The 25,002-nt window shown below is 40.3% G+C and overlaps 1 protein-coding gene across 1 annotated transcript in view; it reads left to right on the plus strand.

The window, feature by feature from the left end:
* Nucleotides 1-3,206: 3,206 nt before the first annotated feature.
* SNTB2 (syntrophin beta 2) overlaps nucleotides 3,207-25,002 on the plus strand; it is a 71,096-nt gene continuing 49,300 nt past the window's right edge. Inside the window, exon 1 of the mRNA XM_081118906.1 lies at nucleotides 3,207-3,823. Coding sequence (XP_080975032.1) covers nucleotides 3,244-3,823 — 580 coding nt within the window. The 5' untranslated portion in view covers nucleotides 3,207-3,243. The remainder of the gene's footprint in view (nucleotides 3,824-25,002) is intronic.

Here is a 25,002-nt window from a genome sequence, read left to right on the forward strand (position 1 = left end):
CTTGAGATTTCCTAGATGGTAATTTTCACTCTGCAAGGAACCAATAACCTTCAGAGGGATTATTTGAAATGACTGCAGCCCAGGAGGCACTGAATGTCAATCAATCACAGTTTAATGAGTTCCTTTTCTGCAAGGCAATATTTTTGGAATAGTAGAGAATAAAAAGAAGTCCATGGGTGGTCCCTGCCCTCTCCTGTATTTTTAAATCTATTTGGGCAAACCAGCCAAGCATAAAATAAAATTGTTCAAAGGAAAAAATCCCAATGAATTGTGTAGACAGGGAAAACTTGGATCTTGGTAGGTGGGAATCTCACAGCCCTTAGCAAGCCTGAAGGCCACTACCACAAAGGCGGCCTGATGCCAGAGGAACAAAGCAAGAGCTGCTCAGTTCCTACTAAGGAGGCCAAAGGGAGAAATAAGCTTATAATCAATCCAACATCCAACTTGGGAGGTAGGTAGTGGTTGAAAGGGGCAGGAAGTGTTTGGAAGGATGGACTCAGGCAGGAATTTGGAAGGCATCATTGGGAGACACTGACTGAATGGGTTTGGCTAATCTGAAAGTAGTGATGTGATTGTTGAAAATTCACTTAGGTTCTCATGGAATACCATGTATTGGTTCTTTGTTTTTTGTTAATCCTCACATGAGGATATTTTTTCCCATTGATTTTTAGGGAGGGAGGGAGGGAGGGAGGGAAAGAGGGAGAAACATGGATGTGAGGTCTCTCGCATCTACTGGTTGCCTCCTGCAGGCACCCCAGCCGGGGCCAGGGATCGAACCTGCAACCCAGGTATGTGCCCTTCACTGGGAATCAAACCTGAGACCCTTTGGTGGGCAGGCTGATACTCTAACCACTGAGCCACACTGACCAGGGCTTTATTATTATTATTATTTTTAGGAAGGGGGAGAGGGGAGGCTGGGAAGGAAATGATTTGTTGTTCCACTTATTTATGCATTCATTGGTTGATTCTTGTATGTGCCCTGACTGGGGATCAAACCCTCAACCTCGGTATATCGGGATGACGCTCTAACCACATGAGCTACGTAGCCAGGGCCTCTGATGGAATGCCTTGTAAAAATAGCTTCAGAGTTTGGGAATTTTTTATGGATATATATATATTTTTTAAAAACCCAAGTAATCCAAATATTAGTCTTTATTACCCTGTCTCCTCCCAGGGTTAAATATTTTGTTATATAACTTACTATCTTATGTAAGTGCCCTCATTTACTATTTAGTTCAAAGATCTGTGACTTCCTCCAACTCCATGGACCAAAAGGTCTTGATACTTTGGGAAAGAATTTCCAGCACTTCCTTTTTGGTAATAAAGGTGTCCTTAAGTGCCCAACCTCTGGGTGATTACATTAGCAAAAGTGTTCAAAATAGTGCTCATATGCTAAGGAATCAGCTGCCAAGTGCTCTCTAATAAGCAGAAATTTCATATAACTCAGACCTCTGGGGGCTCACGCCTCAGCTGGAGCAAAGCCAGAAATGTCTGGGACTGCAGGTGCAGTTGGGCACATCAGGACCTGCTGGAACAGCGAGCTGGCCTCACTGCAGTTGATTTAGGAGAGGGCTGGAGGGTTGAGCTTCTGCTGACATTTGCAGCTTGGAAAATCCTGTTCTATTAATTGCAAAGCAGATTCTGTTGTAATGATTTTTTTGTAAGATAGTTTTCTCATTTTGAATTCGTTTGGGCTCTGGGTGCTTTCCAGTCTCTATTTTTATTGTTTTAACTCCTGGTATAGGAGGCTCTTTGGAAGTTTTGCCAACACACAAATGTGAATTCATAGAGTGGTGCATGGGCATGGATTACGAGCTTCAACATGTACTTCATGAGCAAGCAGGTATATGGCCCCTTTTACAGGAATTGGTGTACACTCCCTCTTGCAACCTCCTCCCCCCAATGAAAACATGGGGATTTTGCTTTTACTGCTGAAAGAGGGCGCCTTGACCACATGTTTTTGCTGAGATCTTTCTTTCTCAGCAGTGTGATTTCTGGACCCTCATTTTCGAGGTCTGAGGCATGTAGTTTGTGTGTGTGTGTGTGTGTGTGTGCGTGTGCGTGTGCGTGTGTATGTGTGTTTAAACACTGGTCCAGAAGGCTGATTTCTCTACTTCCTCACTGTGGACTTTGGGCCAGGCTTTCTGGGGCTCACCTTCTTCAGCTCTTCCATCCCATGAAGCTGGGAGAAGCGGATGGATTGCATCACCCACGTCTTTGGATAAAAGCTGCTGTAGGCTCTGCAGCAGGCGTACAATTTCTGAAGGTGCCCACCTACACTTGCCCCAACAAAAGGCCACAGCCCCCAGGATAAGAAAGTCAGATCTGCAAACCCAAGTTCAGACTCTTTGATATTTGATTACATGAGTCTTTTCACACTCATATCTTGCTGCCTCCACTGATCTTATGCTCTGTTCACGTTGGAATTTTGGCATCTTCCTAAGTAACCATCATTCTGCAAATACTGTATCTTTGAGGCCTACCAATAGTGGCTGCAGGGCTGAAGCAGACACAGGTGATTACAAAGCACGGTGACAGACAGGTGATTACAAAGCAGGGTGACAAATGCTTGGAATCCTGTTTCTGGATCTTTGCCTACGCAGTTATCTCTGCTCCACCTATGCACTTTCCATTGTCACCTTTCTGAAGCTGACCCCAGGCCTAACGGAATGTTTCTTCTACTCTGCTCTCAGGGCGTTTTCTATCATTTAACCACATTGTATCACACCAGGTTGGTTGGGTCTTCGTTTTCCTCCCCCACTAGACCGCTAGCTCTCAGCTGTGGTACGTTTTCTTCAGCTCAGCCCCAGGCCTTAGAAGGAGCACACCCGCGGAGCCCTCAGTAAGTAAGGAATGAACCAATCAATGCAAGAATTAACGTGCAACCCAGTCTTGCGGGCTTGCAAAGTGCCTCTCGAAGCTGACTTTGCTTTCCGTGCCCAGGCAGCTCCGGTGAATTGCACGGTGTAAAGGTCAGGAGTTGGGGGTGTGGGTGGGGGTTCCGTCGGAGGCGAAAGGAAGGAGGACCTGAGTCGCAGCACCACATGGTTCACGCTGCCCACGTCCAGTGAGCTGCTGGGGACTGGACTGCGGGCAACTCCTCAACCTTCCGGAAGCGGCTCGTCTCCCCGCCCCTCCGGGAGGTGGGCGTGGCCTCTTATGAATAATGAATCACCACAGGGGGAGGGGCCGGGCCCGCCCCCTCGGGCGGGAAGGGGGAAGCGCCGAGGCTGCCTGACTGGAATGAGGGTAGCTGCGGCGACTGCGGCGGCGGGAGCGGGGCAGGCCATGGCGGTGTGGACGCGGGCCACCAAAGCTGGGCTGGTGGAGCTTCTCCTGAGGGAGCGCTGGGTCCGGGTGGTCGCCGAACTGAGTGGGGAGAGCCTGAGCCTGACGGGTGACGCCGCGGCGGCTGAGCCCGAGCCCGCCCTGGGGCCGGCGGCTGCCGCCTTCAACGGCCTCCCGAACGGCGGCGGCGCCGGTGACTCGCTTCCCGGGAGCCCGAGCCGCGGCCTGGGCCCCCCGAGCCCGCCCGCGCCGCCGCGGGGCCAGGCGAGCGAGGCGGGCGCGTCGCCGCCCGTGCGCCGGGTGCGGGTCGTGAAGCAGGAGGCGGGCGGCCTGGGCATCAGCATCAAGGGCGGCCGCGAGAACCGGATGCCGATCCTCATCTCCAAGATCTTCCCGGGGCTGGCGGCCGACCAGAGCCGGGCACTGCGGCTGGGCGACGCCATCCTGTCGGTGAACGGCACGGACCTGCGCCAGGCCACCCACGACCAGGCCGTGCAGGCGCTGAAGCGCGCGGGCAAGGAGGTGCTGCTGGAGGGTGAGCGGGGCCGGCGGGCGCGCGGGCGGGCGGGCGGGCGGGCGGCGGGCCCACGCTCACTTTGTTTCTGCCACCCTGCCCCCTTTGCAGAGCGAGCCCGTTCCCTCCCCCTCCGAGTCCTCGTCGTCCCCTTTGCTGGTGGCCCGGCTCTCCCCAGGCCCGCTTTGCTGGGGTTTGGAGTATGGAAAAACTGATGCTCCTTGCAGGAAAAGTTGGGCAGTCGCCGAAGTGTGGCTTGCAGTCGCTAGGAAGAGTCGGTTGAGATTTAGTAAAAGCGGCCGCACTTGAAAGCCCCGCCTATGCACGATAAGCTGACACTAAGAACTTGGAGGGCTCGAGTTCTGGAGGTCTCCGTTTGCCTCCTGAGAAGTACCGGGTTAGCGCTTTTTTCCCCCACTCACCTCTGGCTCTCAGGGCGGGCGGATTTGTTTAAAAAAAAAATAAAAATCCACACGGATGCTCGTGGTATGTTTGGGCAAACCACCAACACGCCGGTTAATTTATGGGAATTTAACCCATCATTGGCTCTCAACAATAACCAAAGGAGATCATAGCACTTCCTTGAAGCCAGAAAGCTGAAACAGCAAGTCTGTGTGGTTAATGAGCCTTGTTTAACAGTAGAGGCTCACGTGTTTGAACATTTACTGCCAACTAGAGTTTTTGCCCCTTTTGCAAAAGACTGGTGCCAGCTTCCTTCCATTCACAGGCGTGCTGCTGCTTGGCTTCAAGCTTTTAGAAGCCTGAAATGTTAAAATGCAAGATATGTTTGAATAGCCAGGATTAGTTACTTTTAGTATATACATGTATGTGGTCTGTAACCTGGATCTCTCACGGTGAATTATGCGACTAAGGCATACTAAATCTCATCTTCTTGAAGGACTCATGCATGTTGGAGGTGATGAGTAGTATCTGTATTGTAAATGCGATGTGAAAAGCCAGCTTACTTCAGAAGTTTTTGAGCGATTGGCTTTCTTTCACTGGTGATTCAGCCATTCAGGAAGCATTTATTGCTGGCCGAATATAGAAGAGAATATAAAGGATGATGTGTCTCTGTTTAGTCTCTAGTTGAGGAAGTAACAGAAAAATGCAAAACTTACAAGTTACTGGTTATGTAGTGCAGACTATATATATATAAATGCCAAGGGAATGTAAAGTTGGGAAGTAGTGAAAATCAAGATTAGTCACAGAGGACTTTTTCAAGGAGCTGAATCTTGAACCTGGTCTCCAAGGATGTGATGGACATAGGCAGGGATGACTAAGGAGGGTATTCCTGGCAGAGGAAGAACAGAGGGAAGGGGTGGTGAGTAGGGGTAGAAAGGGAGCAATCCTCAAACTGAGAAGCCAGAACTCCTGCTTGGCAAAGTGATTTTTACTTTTTTCAAAATCGCTGGTAAATATTTGGAAAAATATTAGTTTGCAAATACTTGGTTTGATGTGTGCCAGTTGTGCAATTCCATTGTTCCACCTCTGTAACAGCCTATTTGTAAATCTTATTTATATATTACTTATAGATGGGGCTAGACAGTGCTCAGAAATTAGTGTTAATAAAGCAACAAATGAACAAACAAGAAAAACAAAAACTCATAGACACAGACAACAGTATTGTGGTTACCAGAGGGAAGGGGGCAAGGTGGGGTAGCGTAGTAAGGGGTAAAGGGGGTCAAATATGTGGTGACAGAAGATTTGACTTTGGAATTATACACTTGAAACCTATATAATTTTTTTAACCAGTGTCACCCCAATAAATAAATAAAGGAATTAGTATTAATAATTGGAGTAAAAATATAATTGTGGCTTCGGTGGTATGTATGTTGAAAAATTGTTATCTTAACTGTGTACCTTGAAATTGGCCTAACTAAGCGTTTGATTATAAATTCTTCGAGCCAGAATGTTGAATGCAGTACTACTTATGTAGTACTCGGTAGTGACAGGCAGACATTCCAACTCTTTACACCATTTTTTTTAAAAAACCCAGTTTTAGTTTAAATATAATTTCAACCTGGTATTCATACCAACTAAATGAAAATCATCTAGTAAATGTTTTCATTAGTTTAAAATAGGCCACATATGCTTTTAGAAGGTTTACAAACGGTAGCATAATTACATTTACTGAATGCCTTTTTACACAGATTCTACTTTACTTTCCCGTTTTGTAAAAGACACGCAGTTTTTGTCTTTATATGTGTGGGGAGGTATAAAACTGCACTTTCAAGCCAAGGGATATAAAAATAAAGTTATTTAGAATAAGCAAAAATCACTGAAAACAATGATTTAATTGATCCAGTCAAACTATTTAAAATTGAGAGCTGCTGTCCCATCCAGGTAGGCCACTTTTAAAAGATAGATTTTATATTTAGCTTTGGAACTGTATTGTTCTTTCATTAGATGTCTCAAAACTTGAAAAGCTGCCTTAACATAGCACAGCGATGCTCTTTTGTGGTACGGGCAGGGAATTTCAGGCATGCCCTCGCCACCCCCAAGCAAGGAAAGCTGCAGTCTCTGGTTGCCTGTGGTTAGGAAACTGAGCCAAAGGGTTCCTATTTATCTCATGGATTTGTAGGGATTATTCATTCATACATCTAGCATTTACTCAACTCTGCCATGTGCCAGAGGTATTTGAAGATACCTAATTTCTGCCCCTCAGGAAGTTTGAAGTTGAGATAAATAAATACAGCAAAAGGCTAAAGCAAAGGGCTATAATAATAAAACTCTAAGAGGACACAGCACAAAGGAAGGGGAGATCTACAGAAAATCAGAGATTGAGGATGCCCAGGAAAAGGCTGATGGAGAACTTGAAGCCTGAATTGAGCCTTTCCCTAAGAAGGGAAAGCTGCTACCAGTAAAGACACACACAGTGAGAGACAGTAAAAAGGTATTCTGCCCAGTGAAGGTAGAGTGCAAATGAGGACTTTGTGGTCAGACAGACATGGGTTTGTTTCTGGCTAGTGGTGTAACCCCTAGGCAAGTTACTCAACCTTGCTAACCCTTCGTTCCCTCACCTGTAAAACCAGGATGTTAATAATGCCTCCCTCAAAGGTGGTTATTCATTTGACAATTTATGTGCTGGGCACCTTTTAGGGACTGGCATACAGGGGTGAACAACAACAATAACAACAAGAAAAACAAAGTGTGAATGAGAAAGGTAGGACTGGGTCATGAAGGTGTGCCTTGAGTTAACAAAGACATTCTCAGAATAGCCAGGATAACAAGTTGTTAAAATCCAAGGCTCTATTTTACTTGAAAAGAAATACGTGATAAGAATAGGAATTATTTTAGGTGAACTTCAGGTTAGGAATGAGTTTTCATTTCTTGGATGCAGACACCTTTTTTCTAACTTTTTTTTTTCTGTTTTCCTATCATCTCTGGTCTAGGCCAACTTTTTTATCCTTAAATTTTGCACTTAGTTTTCCATACCTCTGATTTTTCCTCTGTGCATTTACTACTCTGAACCTTAAAACTTGCTATTAACTGTGTGCTTGTAGTTTTGGCTAGTGATTCTTAGCACTGATATTAAGCTATGCAGAGTTATACAGATTGTAAGCATAATGGGTGACTACTTGCCTATCAGATGTTGTATGTTTCTGGAATTTATATTTTTAGGGCTATAAAATTGGCTAAATGAACATTAATTAGACTATACATCAAAAAGTGTTCCATCAATTGAGGGGGAAAAGGGGACACGTGTAGTGCCTTCAACAGTAAAGATAAATTAAAAAAAAAAAAAAAAGTGTTCCAGAAAAGGTTAGGGAAGACAGTATAAAGTGTCCAGTTTAGAGTTTGATATTTGAGAAAAGATCTACATTTTTAAAGCAGTTCTCATTAGAAAATCATCTTTTATTGCCTAAATATGGTTTTTAAAGTATTGCTATTGAATGTACTGAAAAGAAAATGTTTGAGTTTATAGAGAAAGTAGATTGGTGTGAAATTTAACTTCAAAATTGAAAATAACTTTTGTATCTAGAATGGTTTGAGATTTTGTGTGTCATATGTAATATGGCTTGTTGTATATGTTAGGGGACATGTAACAAATACTGATGACATTATTACACTGCTAAATTAAAGAAGCTAGTTTAGGTTTCTGCACTGCCACTTTCTTCTTTGTATGTTGGACAAATTGAGAGTCTCCTAGGGAAACCATTTTACATTTTCATGGAGGCTTTGTGTGCATATCATTAATCTGTTTCTTAAAGAACAACTAAATTGTCAGGACATCTGTGTTTCTGTGTTTTTGTTGTTGTTTAACTAGCCTCTTTATGTTTCACTTGAATGATTAGACAGACATGTTTGTATGAGAAGCTGTGTCTTTATAATCAGATTATTTAGTATAGATCCCCTTCATGCTAAAACGTGCCCTTTAAATTATCAAAATATGAGAATATTAGCCCGGACGGCATGGCTTAGCAGTTGAGCATCTACCTAGGATCCAGGTGATTGCTGTTCAATTCCCAGTCAGGGCACATGCCCGGGTTGTGGGCTCCATCCCCAGTGGGGGGGGGACATTTAGGAGGCAGCCAATCAATGACTCTCTCATCATTGTTGTTTCTATCTCTCTCTCCCTCTCCCTTCCTCTCTCTGAAATCAATAAAGACTTTTTTTCAAATGAGATTTTTATTGATTCTAATACAGAGTGGTTGTAAAAATTCTCAGAACATTTTTAGAAACCATAACCAGGCTTTAATTTAGATCTCAACTGCTGACTATGTAACTTCAACTGATAGTTTGTGTTGTGTAATCCTTCTGGGATAAAATTTACTTTACTTTGTGATTCAATGTGTGTCTTTGTACATTAAGAAATAGGGTACAACCTGTGGCTATAGAACAGTGGTCATTCAAAGAATCAGTCACTTTCCTTGGCTAGGTTTTAGCACGTTATCCTAACTGAACAGCAAATAATGCCCCTTGCTTACATTTTCCATAAAATGCCTTGCATTTTTATGAGGATTTTAAAATTATCTGTGCATTTTTATCTGTATTTTCTCATCTGACCTTTACACCGTCCTTTGAAGTGGTGGGCTGTTTTATGTTTGTCTTACAGATGATTACACTGAAGTTCATTAAAGTTAAGTGAGTTACCAAAGGTCTAAGAAAAAAATTTAATGTTTCCTTTGGGCAAGAAGAAAAATCTTACCTGGAATTTCTCAAGTGCACGTGGGAAATTCTCAAAGATAGACCACATGTTAGGACACAAAACAAGTCTCTACAAGTTCAAGAAGATTGAAATCATATCAAGCATCTTCTCAGACACTTACACCATGGAGTACTATGCAGCTGTAAGAAAAGGAGGACCCCTTACCCTTTGAGACAGCATGAAGGGACCTGGAGAGTATTATGCTAAGTGAAATAAGCCAGTCAGAGAAAGACAAGTATCGCATGATCTCACTCATATGTGGAATCTAATGAACAAAATAAACTGATGAACAAGATAGATCCAGAGACATAAAAGCATGGAACAGACTGATGAATCTCAGAGGGAAGGCGGGGGTGGGTGGGAGATTATGCATATATGCATAACCCATAAACACAGACAATAGTGTGAAGGCCTGGGGTGGGGGTTGCAAGGTAGAGAGGATCAATGGGGGAGAAAGGGGACATTTGTAATACTTTCAACAATAAAAATAAAACATTTTTTAAAAGTCGTAAAGTCTCACCTTCCAGATGAGAAATTTATGACTCAGAGAGGTTAAGTGGCATGTTTTAGGTCACCTAACTAATTAGTGGTGGAACTTGGACTAAAACCCAGTGCAGTGCTTTACCTCTTAATACTGTGCTACTACAAGTAGTCAGTCAGATCTTTTAGCATCTCCTGTGCATCATCATGTTGCAATGTGTTGTTAAGAGATCAGTGTGCAAAAGAAGTTGAAGGTGGTCCCTGGCAGTTTCAGAACTTAGACTGAAATTGGGGAGAGAAAAATACCAGCGAGAGAGTAACTCCTAAAATGCATCGTGCTCACTCTTCAAGAGTTCTCTGAAGGGACTGATCCATCAGTTGGGAGACAGAAGAGTTGAGTATGACTTCACAGGCAAAGGACAATTTGATCTGAGGTGTGAAGGACAGGTTGCTTCTCTATATGGAAGGCAGTCCAAGTTGAGGGGGTAACCTGAGCAAAAACCAAAATGAGCACGACATATGATAGGAAGTGAGGAGAACAGGAATGGACTTGGGGAACGAAAATAAAGCTGGGTAGATAAATTGGAGCCAGATTATGCAAGGCCTTGAAAGTAAGCCAGAGGAATTTGGACCTTTTTCATTCTGTCAGTCAACATTTATTTTATTAGGTACCTATTGCAAACAAGGTGCTATGGTAAATGCTGGGAATTCAAAATTGGGAGTAATCCCTACCCTTTAGGCTAGTAAGGAAACAGTTATGGCAGGTTGTGATAAGTGCTTTAAAAGAGGTGAGAGCATGGTGCCCTGGAAGCAGAGGTAGAAGCTCAAAGGAGACAGCATATTAAAAATAAGAAAGTGAGCCCAGCCACCGTGGCTCAGTGGTTGTGTCAACCCATGAACCAAGAGGTCCCTGGTTCAATTCCCGGTCAGGGCACATGCCCGGGTTGTTGGCTGGATTCCCAGTAGGGAGTGAGCAGGAGGCAGCTGATCGATGTTTCTCTCTCACTTCCCCTCTCTCTAAAAAATCAATAAAAACATATTTGAAAAAAAAGATAAGAAAGTGGTAAGTGTCTGGTGTGTTGAGAGAAGTAAAGCATGGTAAGATATGGGAAGTGTGTACCTGGAGAGCAGGCTGGAAAGGTGGGCAGAAGCCAGATCACCAAGAGCCTTGTGTGCAGTGCCAAGCACTGGTCTCTAAGTGGGGTTTATACAGGGTGGGGCAAAAGTAGGTTTAGAGTTGCTCATATGGAAAATAATACAATAATTAATAAATGACACCACAAGAACAAACTCTGTTTCGAATACTCACAACTGTAAACCTACTTTTGCCCCACCCTGTATTTACTTTTCAACCTGAAAAAAGGTCTCGAGCTCTATTGATATTTAATGTATAGATGCCACTGGTTCTCTCACTCAGTCTTATAAGACCATGCCATTACACATTCGGTACACAAGTTGATGGATTGAGAGGAGACTGGAAATTCCTCAAAGCAGAGAACTGAGAGTGGTGACCTCACTAATATCATATTGCAACTTACTGCAGTTTACTTGAGTCTGATTGAGTGGATTTACTTTATATTATCTGTTTTTAACTAAATTAATCTTCACACAACGAACAAGTGGCTTAAAGATTTGCACAAAGAAGCCATGAGTTGAAGATAATTCTAATACAGCAACCAGTAACAGAACGGTAGCGCTGACATTTCTCCTAGTAGGAGCTCTTTGTCACATTTAAAGCTAATCAAATCTGTCAAGAAGTCAGCCTATAGATTGAAATTGCAAGTAGACTACGAAATGTGGATTAACACATTATCATTAATAATGAACTTCACCCTGAGAGTCAGAGTAGCTAGTGATAGTATGACTTCATCAGGGATATGTCTGTGTATTTATTCCATCTTTATCTCATTCTTTCTTGATTTCTATACTTTATAGGTTTTAAAATATACATTATATGAATTAGTGAATATTCATAGATTGAGGGTGTAGACTCACATTTTTACTGATGGGTATGTACTATTAAAAGTGTTAGGCCTGGGGCCCTGGCCCACGGTGTTGCACAGTGGTTAGAGCATTGGCCCACACACCAAAGGGATTACAGGTCAAGGGCGCATACCTGGATTGCAGGTTCTATCCCCACACTAGTTGAGGCAACCAGTCAATGTGTCTCTCTCACATCCATGTTTCTCTCTCCCTCTCACTTCCTCTCTCTCTAAAAATCAATTAAAAAAAAAAAGTTTTAGGTCTGGGGAGCCACTCAGGCTTTGAAGTGTTTTAAGTGAGGAAGTGCTTTGAATGAGGGAGTGATGTCTTAGAAAGGTCAGAGTGGCAGAGGGAACGTAGGAGCTCAAGACATGTGGTAAGGGAAAGCAGTTAGGAAACTGTTGTGACACTATAAGGATAGTGGCACTTGACAGCACAGTATGAAACTGAAAAATAGTAAGGACATAGAAATAACAGGTCTAAATGATCTGTTCGTTTGGGGGCAAAGGGAGAGAGAAAAGTGGAGGATAGCTCCTAGATTTCTGGCTTGGGAAACTGTATAGCTATGAAATAAAAATGAATGAGGGAAGAACTAGTTTTTTGGGTGAAGATAAGAAGTTTGACTTGGGCCATGTTAAATTTGAGTTACCTGTGTGACATCCTGATACAGAAGGCCAGTAGTTGTTTTGAAGTACAGGTCTGTAGTCAAGAGAAATATCAAAGCTGAGCTGAAGATTTAAGATGTCAGGGTAGCCCGGCCGGCATGGCTCAGTGATTGATCCAGGTGATCGCGGTTCGATTCCCAGTCAGGGCACATGCCCAGGTTGTGGGCTCGATCCCCGGTGCGGGGCATGCAGGAGGCAGCCGATCAATGACTCTCTCATCACTGATATTTCTCTCTCTCTCCCTCCCCTTCCTCTCTCTGAAATCAATAAACATACATTTTAAAATATAATAATAATAATATGTCAGGGTAGAGAAGGTAATTGATGCTATGTGTGGATGTAATCATCAAGAGAGTGCAAATTAAAAAGAGTAGAACCAAAATGGACCCCCGCAGAATCCCTCCATTTAAAGTGAGAGTGGAGGAAAAAGAAGCTGGAAAGAGATGATCTAGGAGGGAGGGAGGAAGTCTGGAGAAAATGGTGCAGTGGAAGTCAGAGAGGCAGGAGTTTCAAAAGGAGAGGTGATCAGCATCTTCAGATGCTACACAGAAGCCAAGAACGTCAAGAATAAAAAAGTAGTCTGTTGGACTTGGTAATCAAAGAACACGATTGTTGGGGTTCTCATAAGAGCAGTTCCAGCAGAGTGGCAGGAGCAGAAGGCAGTGAGCAGACCACGCTTTTTTAAAGCTTCTCAGAAAAATAAAAGAAGCAAAGTTGGTAACTAGAGTTGAGTGAAGTGTCCAAGGAAAGTTTTACTTTTGTGGTGATTTTTATTTTGTTTTGTTTTAAATGGGAAAGAATTAGGACATACTTGTACAACAAGGAGAGGCGGCCAACAGGGAAGGGTAGAGGGTTGAAGAGATAGAAGGGATGGGGAACTGATGCAATCAATTTTTGAGCCAGGAAGTGACAAGATGGGAACAGAATTTGGGGTTGGCAGCAGTGGATGTATTGGATGCAATGCAAGGAGAAAAGACCAAAGGTAGGAACACTACAGCTGTTGCAGTAAAACACAGTCCAAATCAGAGGTGATAACCATTGAAGGGGATGGGGGGTAGTGGCCGTGGCACTGGGAATAGAGAGGAAGATTCAATTGAAGAAACATTTTTTTAAATTGATTTTTAGAGAGGAAGGGAGATCTCTCTATTTGAGAGAAACATCTATTTGTTGTTCCACTTATTTATGCATTCATTGTTTGCTTTTGGTATGTACCCTGACCCGGGATCGAACCAGCAACCTTGGTGTATCAGGATGATGCTCTGGCCAACTGAGCTACCCGGCCAGGGCCTCAAGAAACATTTTAAAGCAGGTGATTCTTGCCAGGGGACAGTAGAATCCCACCCATACAGCCTCCTTCCCTCTGCCTGTGCACCCAAAGATTTGATACTTGTAGAGAATCTCTGGCAGTGAACCTGTTGCTAGTGCAAGCGTTGGATCCCTCAGAGACACTGGGGTGGAAGATTGAGAAGCATTATTTTAAAGAAAGAAATGACAGGATATGGGGGCAGACTGGATATAGTGAATTAGTCCTGAGATTTCTATGTAGGGACAGTAGAAGATTGGTTGTTGCCTGTGTGTGTCGGGGGTGGGGTAATGGAATAATTGGGAGGGTGTTAAGTGTATACATTCAGCTTTGTTATAAAGTACTTGGGCAGTGTAACTGTGGCTGTGGGGACTGAGAAGAAAAGTTTTAGTCTATAAACATTACATAGAGTCACAAAGCATGAGAACATATTCTTCCTTTAAAGGGTTTTGGTTTTTGTTTTGTTTTTCTAGATTAGAGAAATGAGCTTTTGGCTTCCTCTGGAGAAATTATGGTGTGTTCAGATAAGTTTAAAATTTTGTGTCTGGAGAAATACAGAAATACAGTTGATTTAGTTACTTTAAGTGCTGTTCTAAGGAAAATACACTGCTTCCTTTATCAAATTTGTGTTTGATTTCAATTTAAAAACAAAACTTATGAAATACCTGTATATATGAACAAAGTGCCAGTGATTATAGTTTCAGTAGATTTGCCTTTTAGAAAGAGTAAAAGAGTTACAAAACTCAAATCTCGTTTCGTTTCTGTGACCGGGCTCCCAAGACATTGCTAGAATGCTTTTGACATGTGACTAGGTAAGAATATGTGAAGTGCAGATTTTTTTTATTCCTTTGGCTTTTCTGCAACATTTTTTTCTTTCTACCGTCTTCTGCCCCTCTTGTTTTTGAATTTGCAAATTATTTAAAATGCTTTATGAAAAGTAAACTGAATGGGAAAGATGAGAAAGTTGAGTCCTGTATCTTTCCATTCCATCTGTCATCTGTATAAAATGTCACGCCTCACACTTGGAAAATGGGAAGCTTTGACTGTTCATTGAAAGAGGCTCCGGCTCTGGCCCCTGGCTCAGTTGGTTGGAGCATCGTCCTGTACACCGAAAGGTTTCAGGTTCACTTCCCGGTCAGGGCACATACCTAGGCTCTGTTTGATCCTGGGTCCGGATGTGTACGGGATGCAGCTGGTCCATGTTTCTCTCTCTTACTGTCCCTTCTTCTCTCTCTAAAATCAGTGGGGGGAAACCATATCCTTGGATGCCGGTTAAAAAAAAAGAAGAAAGTGAATCAGAAAAATTGTAGATTTATTTATTTATTTTTAGTAAAATGAGTTAACAACAAAAAATGATAGTTCCCGTTCCTTCTTCAAGGCTCCTTTGGTTTCAAAGCACAGAAACCTCTTCAAGCTAGTTCACACTGAAGGATGGAGGTACAGTAAAGATGCAGACAGGTCTCAGAGCCCAGGGAAAGCTGAGCAGCCAGGCCTCAGAAATGTCGGGAGCCACGGCATGCTGAGGACTGCCGCACTCACTCCCTCGTGTCTCCTCCTCTCAGAGCTTTTCTTGTTCTGTCTGAGAATTTCTTTTACAACAGCTTTGTTCTAGACTTTTTATGGTTTCATTTTTTTTACATTTAACTCTTTAATCTATGTAGAGTTTATTTTGGCATATGGTGTGCAGTAGTGATGTAACTGTTTTCTCAAATAGCTGATTGTCTCAGCATTACTTGTCAAATAATCCTAATTCTCTTGCATGACTGTCTGTTAGATTGATGGGGCTGCCTGGAATGCCATGTGGGGAAAGATTCAAAGCCATATCTACATTTAGCAGGAAAGCATGCTAGTTGGTTAGTGATGCCTGCAGTGAGTGTGCCGTGGTGAGGTACGATACACATGCTACCTGTCTACCTGTCTGCCACCAGAGGAATGGCCTGTCCTTATTGATTTGAAATGTTCCTTTTTTTATACACTTAATTTTTTTATATTCTGTGATCTGATTTTGGATTTTCTATTGTATTCTATTTGGGTATTTTGTAACATACTACACTTTATATTTATGTTGTACCTTTAACATTTAATATGTGATAACTCAAGTGGACTATTACCAGTCAAGAAAAATTTGAAAAATAACAATAAACAATGGCAGGCTGGTATAGTTACTTATTTCTCCAGATAGGGTTTAGAATGATTTTATCATTCTTTAAAAAAAAAATCCTTTGGGATTTTTATTAAAATTACATTAAATCCATAAATGAATATGAAGAAAACTAATGTGTTTGTAGTATCTTTCCCAGTCATTCTGCTAGAAATCTGGACCTCACTCATCTGTGTTCCAATCATGTGGCAAGGGCTACAGGATGTTCCGATTGGCCAGGCTTAGATCAGGCACTCACCTTGGAGCCAGGGAATAGGGCAACCTCTCCTGGTTCCACATGGGCTGCAAGTGGGCTCTTCTCAAAGGATAATCAAGATAATGTTACCAGAAGGAGGAGCATGGATGCTAAGCAGACATAAGCAGCTGATGTCCACTACGATGTTCTAAAACCATCAGGAGACTAGTATTAGAGATTAAATGAGAAACTACTATATTAGTTAAGAGATTTAGAAACTGTATAGACAGCTGTAAAAGGAAAGCAAGAAGAATAAATTTGCTTGGGTACAGGTGAGGTAGTTGGAGCTTTTCAAAAACTTTTGACACTCCAAAGTAAATAATAAATTATTCCCAGCATTTATTTTAGTACATTTTGAGCATCACTTTTGTATGAATTTCAAACAACTTTGCAAATATGCATTATAATTATTTTATAACTAGGACAACAAAAATATATAGACCTCAGGGATAGGCCTTGAAGTTAGATTAGGATGGAGAAAAATCATTGTCTATTAAAATAGACGTGCACAATTTTTTAGTAAGAAGTATTTTGGTTGCAGACACCCAAACCAAACTAAGCAGAAGTGGAATGTATTGCCTCATATAACTCCTAAGAGTGGGGGTGGATCTAGGTTTAGGTCCAGAGGGATCCAAAGGCTCAAATTATCTTGGCTGCAACACCTCCTGCTGTGGAGTCTAATTCTGTGTAGTCAGCTAAGATGATGCCGGCAGTTCTGGGAATATATTGCCCTAACTTAGTAACCCTGTTAAAAAAGAAAAGTCTTTCTCTTCTAGCATCCACTTTTCAGTCTCTGGGAACGACTCTGAGTAGCTCTGCTTTGTCTCCCTCTTGGACCTATCATTATTTCCAAGATGGTGGAGACTGATCTAGGCCTGGGTCACGTGTCATCTCTGGTATGTTGAAATTGGCAGGCTCACTACACTATGAAATGTGGAATGGGGTGGTGGCTCAGCAGACTTACGTCCACTACAACAATGCAGATGTTGAAGCTATAGAGCTTAAAATATTTTTGTAGCTAAATTATAAATTAAAAAAATTAAAACAATAGAAATAATGGCATTATTGCTGCTAAGCTTTACATGTATTGTGACTATTATCACCTGTGTGGCATGTAGCATCATGCCCATTTTAAATATGAAGGAATTGAGGCCTCGAGAGAGTAAATAATTCACCTAAGGTGACAGCACTTAGATGATAAGGGCAAGGTAGTTACTCAGATTTATCAGACTCCACAGCTCTTGATATTTACCATTATAGCAGATTGCTTCTCTGGTGAATCAGTTTAGGTTAGGAAACTAGCAAGTCTAAAGACCAACAGGATTTATTTATTGTTAAGACAGGCTTCATGTACAGGAACTTGTGCTCTGGCTTCTGTGTTATTGTGTCTGTCTGGAGGTTATTGTTATGGTCTCCTAGTCTTTTTGTTTCTGATTTTTCATGCTGGGCACAAATAGATAGCTGTACATGATTAATCAACCCATATTGAGTACCTACACTCTTTTAAGCACTCTGTGTACTTTTAATAAGTAGCCAGATGAGTTTATAAATCTTAATAAACTACATAAATTAATCCAAATTATTTTCTACATTATAAGTGATAGACAAACGCTGAGAGTTCTTGGAATAAAGGAGCTCCTAATGTTTGCAATACATTTTGGGTCAGGTAAAAGAAGGGCGGGGCAGGGAATGAAGGTGGGAAGTACCGAAGGTGGAGGTATTCTATGTAAAGGGAATGGCATGTCCAAAGGCGAGAGATGGGAACAAGTGACGTAGGGACTCCAAATAGCTGATCTTCAAGGCTCTGGAACACTGACTTTAATAATTTTAATGTTTTATTTTAAAAAATTACACAGGTGACTTCTTAGATATTCTTTTAATAATTTTGTTCATCATCTGCTGCTTTGTAATGCAAAATCAAATTTTCTTTCATAATTATTCTAGCCAAACACTTTTGTTAGCGCTTCCTTTTTTATTTTATTATTCTATTCTATTCTATTCTATTCTATTCTATTCTATTCTATTCTATTCTATTCTATTCTTTCATTTATTTATTTTAGAGAGAGAGAGAGAAACATTGATTTGTTGTTCCACTTACTTATACATTCATTGGTTTACTTTTGTATGTACCCTGACCGGGGATCAAACTCGAAACCTTGGCGTATAAGGGCGACACTCTAACCAACTGCACTACCTCGCTCTTCCATTTTTAATTTATTACTATGTTATTTTACTTTTGGAAAACATTAATTTTAGCAAAGTAGCACTCTCCAAACTGTATCCACCTTCACAAAAAAATGTATGCCCAAATCAAACACAGTCTGTTTCATTGAACACTGAGTATCTTGGGTTTGCCTCCTTAGTCTACTGTAATCGTTGGCTAGTAAAGGTATTTAAATTGTTAGCTATTTTCATTGCAATAAGGGCAGTCTACATTTTAGAAAATCTCTAGTAACCTGTACTACATTTTAGAGTACTAAGGATAAATATTCTGTATTAGTATCTTCAAAGATTAGTAATTACATGCTAGAATAAAACTACATTTGTTTTTACAATGAACATAAAGTAAAAGTAATTGAAAAAATTAAGCTAGCTCTGAGCAAATATAAATTCTGCAGAAAAACAACAATGAAAAGCTGAAGTGAATTTCTGAAAATCACTGTTCACCACATATGTTTTAATATCAATCTGTGTCTTCTTACACTGTCATAGAGTTGATTTTTATACTTGTTAATTTTGTTTTAGGATACAGATTAAGGACAATGGTCACAAGATTAATATTAATCATTTACACTGGAAAATAAAGAAGTGAAATACTTTTAAATGCTGCCACACTGGTTTTTAGCAGCCAGGTCTGGTAGGTAGTATCAGACAGCTGTATTTGTATGTATATTTTACATATATATTTTGACAACAAAAATGCTTTTCGATAGTGCGGTGAAGGCCAAGGGAGGGAGAGGGCGGGGGCTGGGTGGAGGTGGGCAAAGGCAGGGAGGAATGGGAGACATCTGCAATGGTGTCAACAATAAAAATTTTAAATTGAAAAAAGCCTGTTCTTAGGTCTCAAAAGAAGTCTTTAGGCTCCTTAAGGCATCTCTAACCCTCAGAATGTAGTTATAGAAACCACCCGAGTCTTCTGGTACCAAAAATGCTTTGGTTTCAGACCGGAGAACGAGAGGACAAGATACTCAGGGGAAAATACAGCAAAGCATTTCAACAGCCATTAGCTCTTAATGTGACCTTGGAAAAAAATAATTTCAGCATTACAAGCCTTACATTCCTCATCTATTAAAAATAAGTTGCCTTCCAGTTCTCATATTTTATCATTCTAAATATGAGATAATCAGATAATGAAAAATTATAGTTAATATAAATTGACTGTATACAAATACATGGGTTGTCAGAGAATTAGAATATAATCAAATTCTTTTTAATACTAAAGGTATTTTAAATATAATTGAAGTTTTGATCATTCCTGTGGGACCTCAGGATCTGTAATACCTTATTGTGATTTTACTGTTGTGATAGAGATGCACGAAGTGCCAGATAAGAGATTTTATGTTATAGATTTGCAGATAAATCTGTTTTTGCTCTTCCGCCTTTCATTATAACTAGTAACTAATATTGTTAGGCCAGCACAGGCAACTTGTTAAATGATCTTTTTCTCCAAACAGAAAAGAATCACTTAGAGAAGAGAGAAATAGTGAGCGATCTAGATTCCAATTAATTTCATTGCTGATTATAGTGTAACTTGAGGTTTCTGCATTGTTCTTTAGTGAATGAGGGTGAGACTCCCTTACTGAATACTGCAGAGAAAGGTCAAAGTCTAGGACTTAGATGCTGAATAATCCCTTCTTTGCCCTTTTTAGAGTGTAAAAGCAGTAGAAATGTAGAAATTATTTGCATAAATATTGTATTTACTTGTGTTGGCTATCGTTGAGCAATTACTCAGTGATTTAGGAATTTAGATGCTAGGAATATTTTGACAAGGTGGGGAAACAATTTCTTTTGCCAAGAAATTAATATACATCTTGTTTAGCATTAGCACAGTGGCATGAAATTATTTTTACGTCAGACATTCTGCTCTAGACTGTGTTCTTGGCACCTAGCAAAGTGCCAGTCACATCGCTGGTATTATGTATGTTTTGTTAAATCAAAGAAGGATGGAGTTATAGAGCGTCTAATCTTAAGTATAGAAAGGGCATTTAAAATATAGGTGACTTAACCAATAAAATATAGGCGACTTAAAAATGTTCTTGAAATACAATTTATTTTTCAGGCCCATAGAGTTAAAATATAAGAAAAACAACGAATTTGTGATACATTAAGTTCAGGATATGATTACTGCTAGGGCAGGAAGATGAATGGATTCAGGGAGAGGTTCAGAGGGACTTCTTGTTAGGAAATAAAACTAAACAGATATGACAGAAGACTGATAAAGTTGGGTATATGAATGTTCAAGATAGTAGATACACTGCAAAATTTTGGAGATCCTTGTTCTTGTAATGTCCTCATTTTTGGTAAGTCTGACATTTTCATTTTTATTATTTAATATTTAAAAACAACTATCAAAATGATCAAGTACTTTTAAAAATTCAATCAGTAGGGAAGTATAGAAAATTAAATAAAGATTCCCGTTTTCCCCAGATATTTTTCTGTTTATACAATTTCCTTTACTTGGGTCCTTTTATAAGATAAGAGAATGTATTACTATACACTTACAGATATACATACCTGGTATAGCCTAATGATGGTAGTTATAGGAGAGCATCCTGTGTTTTCACAGTGATTATTTAGGGAGGTTTTACAGAGTCCTCTCATCTACTGTGTTATGTAGTTCTGTAATATGAAAATGTTTACAGAGTACCCAATTCCTTTTGTGGTTAAAAATAAGCACAATAAGGATAAAGAATGTTTTAAATCAATGAAATAAAAAAAAGAAATCTTATACTCATTGGCCTGAAGCTTAGGGTAATAGTCTAGGATACTTTGGAGGGAATTTGTTTCCCTTAAATTCTTCAAAACTTTTGTTTCCTTAAGTACATGCACTATTGTTTGGAATGTGTATGTTTATTTTAATGTTATTTAATTAGCCATTTCAAATGTAAAGATCCTAATACTATTTAATCATTCTTTAGCTACTCTTCAATATAAACTTGAAATGTAAAACAAGTTGAATTGAAAAAGATTTCCTATGTGGCTTTTATTGTTGTTGGTTTATTTTATGTGTATTTGTAGATTAAGGCTAAGGCCAAATTTGAAATAACCTGTGCATGTATTTTTGGAGCGCATAGACACAACCCCTTTTACCTGATTATATGTTATTACTTGAGGTCAAGAGCCCTGTCATATACACCTTACACTAACCTGCTCACAACTGAAGTGATTTTTTTTTTGTTTGTTTGTTAATCCTCACCCTGGGATATTTTTTTTATTGCTTTTCAGAGAGGGTGGGAAGGAGAGAGGGAAAGGGAGAGGGACAGAGAGAAACATTGATGTGAGAGAGACACATCAATTGGTTGCCTCCTGCAGGAGCCTCGACTGGGGCTGGGGACTGAACCTGCAACCCAGGTACGTGCCCTTGACTGGGAATCGAACCTGAGACCCTTCAGTCCACAGGGCCTGAAGTGATGTTTTTGATGTGTGAGTGAGATCCTTTCTTTACTCAAAAGCTATCTTTAAAAATATACATATAAAAGAAAAAAACAAAAATAAAAATATACATATATCTATTACGAAGTTTTTGGTCTGTGTTTTAGCACTGATCTTAAGCTCTGCTTTGAGGGAAAAGTCTTTTATACTTTCTAGGGTACTTGTTTCCTTTTATAGACTTATCTTTGTAGTTCTTGAATGAGAAATAATCCATAACAGCCAATATTACCTTTCCTGGTGTCTGATAACACTTAATATCAACAACCTTTTAAGAGCAGATCGCTGCTTTTCACCTTGAACCCTAAACTCTAGCCTTTCCTAGCCACTTACATTTCTCTGAGTGTTTCAAATGTTTCTCCTTGCCTCTGTGCTATAACCCAGCCAGACTCAGTCATTTCCACCTTGTCTGCCTGGGGCACTTCTGCTTGCTTGCTTGCTTGCTTGCTTATTTATGTATGTATGTATGTATGTATGTATGTATGTATGTTAGGGCTTCCATATATTTTATTTAGTTCACTTACATGCAACAAGTTGCACTTACATGCAACATTGCTACATCTTCCAAGGGAGATGGTTTAAGTGGTGAGGATAGGACAGGCTTCATGGAGTTGAGGGGACCACAGGTGGGCTTTTAGGATCATCAAGGGAGTGTTGGGTCAGCATAGACACAGTGGCTAGTTTTGGCTGAAGGGAGATGAGAGAACAGGTTTGGAAAAGAAGCTAAAGACTAGCTGGTGGGGGACCTTGGACATTGAGGGAAAGGCATTTGAGCCTGATTCTTTGTAATATCTTTTGAAGAGTTTTGACAAAGGAGTAATGGATATGGAAGATGTCTTTTAGAATGAAGAGTCTCGAAGGTGTAGCTGGAGGGATTGAAAGGGAAGGAGCGTGGCTGGAGGCTGGGAGACTAGTTTAGATGATGCTCTAAATAGTGATAAGGGTGCCTGGGTCAAGTGCTGGTACTGGAATGAAGTTGTGTAACTGTTACTCCATTCTTTCCTCTGTCAGCAGTTGCTTGGACTATATCCACTTGAAAGTAATAAGAGAATGTCATATAGTACAGAGAGGACATACAGAAGGCCAGTAGACAAATGAAAGGGTGCTCAATATCATTAATCATCAGAGAAATGAAAATTAAAACCACAATGAGATAGCATCTCCCACCTGTCAGAATGGCTGTCATCAATAAATTAATAAACAACAAGTGTTGGTGAGGATGTGGAGAAAAGGGAGCCCTCGTGCACTGTTGGTGGGAATGCAGATTGGCACAGCCACTGTGGAAAGCAGTATGGAATTACCCTCAAAAATTAAAAATGGAACTGCCTTATAACCCAGCAATTCCACTTCTGGGAATATATCCAAAGAAACCCGAAATACTAACTCGAAAGACTATATGCACCCCTATGTTCACTGCAGCATTATTTACAATAGCCAAAATTTGGAAGCAGCCCAAGTTTCCATCAGTAGATGAGTGGATAAAAAAGCAGTGGTACATTTACACAATGGAATACTACTCAGCCCTAATAAAGAAGGAAATCTTACCTTTTGCAACAGCATGGATGGACCTGGAGAGTATTATACTAAGTGAAATAAGCCAATCAGAGAAAGACAAGTACCATATGATTTCACTTACATGTGGAATCTAATGAACAAAATAAACTAACAAAGTGGAGACCAGCCTCATGTATACAAAGAACAGACTGACAGCTGTAAGAGGGGAGGGGGCTGGGGGCTAGGTGAGAAGGGTGAAGGGATTAAGCAAAGAAAAAAAAGAAAGACTCATGGACACAGACCACGATATGGTGATTGCTTGTCTCTCAACGATCAAGGTCTCCTATGTGAAACCTCTCCTGACTGACTCCATTCTACTTCTCCCTTCAAAGTTGAGCACTCTTTTTTTTTTTTTTTTAAATATATCTTTATTGATTTCAGAGAGAGGAAAGGAGAGGGAGAGAGAGAGATAGAAACATCAATGATGAGAGAGTCATTGATCGGCTGCAGCCCACAACCCGGGCATGTGCCCTGACCGGGAATCGAACCCTGATCGCCTGGATCCTAGGTCGACACTTAACCGCTGAGCCACGCCCGGCCGGGCAAGCACTCTTTTATGTTACCTACTTTGTGTAATATATTTATATATATATTTCTATAACAGTGCTTAATGTACTGAGTTGTAATTATTTGTTCATTGGTAAAATACAGTAGTAGTTACATGCTTGGTCTTTCTTTTCAGTCTTTGCTATTTAATGGCATGCTGGCAAGTGGCAAGTTTTTGCCTTCTCTGAGACTTCAGTTTCCATTTGTAAAATGGGAGTAATAATGTACCTATCTCATAGGGTTGTTGTGAAATTAAATGAAATTATGTACATAAAGCACGGAGAGTTCATGCATGTGACTGGCCATGTTCAAACATAGCAGATTGCAATTCTTTTTACTGAATAAATCCTTTTTGGTGACAAAAAATAAAGAAAACACGGCTCTGTCTTTGGCATATATTGAGTATTAAATAAGTAGTGAAGATGGTGATTGCATATTTGTGTCATCTGTTATATTTTAAGCTTCTTGAAGACATGGGATATGTTTTCTTCATCTTTTGTTTCCCAGTATTTTGCCCCTAACAGGTTTGATCAGTAGGTGCTTATTCAGTGGGAAAATAACTGTCCAAAACCTTGAGATCTTTATGCCTATTTTCTTTTATGTTCTTCTGTACTTTTTTCTTTTTTTCTTCCTTATTCCAAAAGGTTATACAATGAGATATACTGTTATTTTAGGGTTTTTGTACAGTGTGTTGTGGCTTCAACACAAATAGAACTCTAAAAAACATCTATTTTAACCTTCAATAAGAGTTACTTTTCTGTGGCGATTGCCGGGGGTTGGAGGGGAGGTGCAGGAGGTTATGGGGGGGTAAATGGTGATGGAAGGGGACTTGATTTGGGGTGGTGAGTACACAATACAGTGTGCAGATGATGTGTTATGGAATCGTGCACCAGAAACCTGTATAATTTTGTTAACCAGTGTCACCCCAATAAATCCAATAAAAAGGAAAATAGAGTTACTTTCCAGTTAATTATCAGTTAAAATATGCTATGTTTAATATTAGGATAGGATTTCATGATTTAAGGGTCTTAGAAATTATGTTTAATATCTTACGATGTTTTTGGATGTATGACATACATTCATTGTTTTTAAAGATTGAAAGTTATATGTGAGAACAAGGAACCATATTTTTGTCTCCTGAAGAGGGTGTAGATGGTTGAGAAAGAAAACAAGAGAAAAGTGACTGTACTCTTCTAATTTTGCATGGGCCTGGGGAACCCAATACATATGTTTTATGGGATTTCCAGTTCTTATTTTTAACCCACAAAAAAAGGGAGGCATTTCCTATTAAAGAACCCATTATGGTTCAGATGCATATGCTTTACTACTCATTCTAGACATCTTGTTTGCATTGTTGATGGGACAATATTTGTTTCACACTTTTCTACTTTTAGGGTTTCCACCATTAGAAAATAAAAACACTGTAAAATTAGAGCACTGAGGCATTTTTAAAGATTTGTGTGTATAGTATCAAA

The sequence above is a fragment of the Miniopterus schreibersii genome, assembly GCF_964146895.1.
Source record: "Miniopterus schreibersii genome assembly, chromosome: 18".
Classification (NCBI taxonomy): Eukaryota; Metazoa; Chordata; class Mammalia; order Chiroptera; family Miniopteridae; genus Miniopterus; species Miniopterus schreibersii.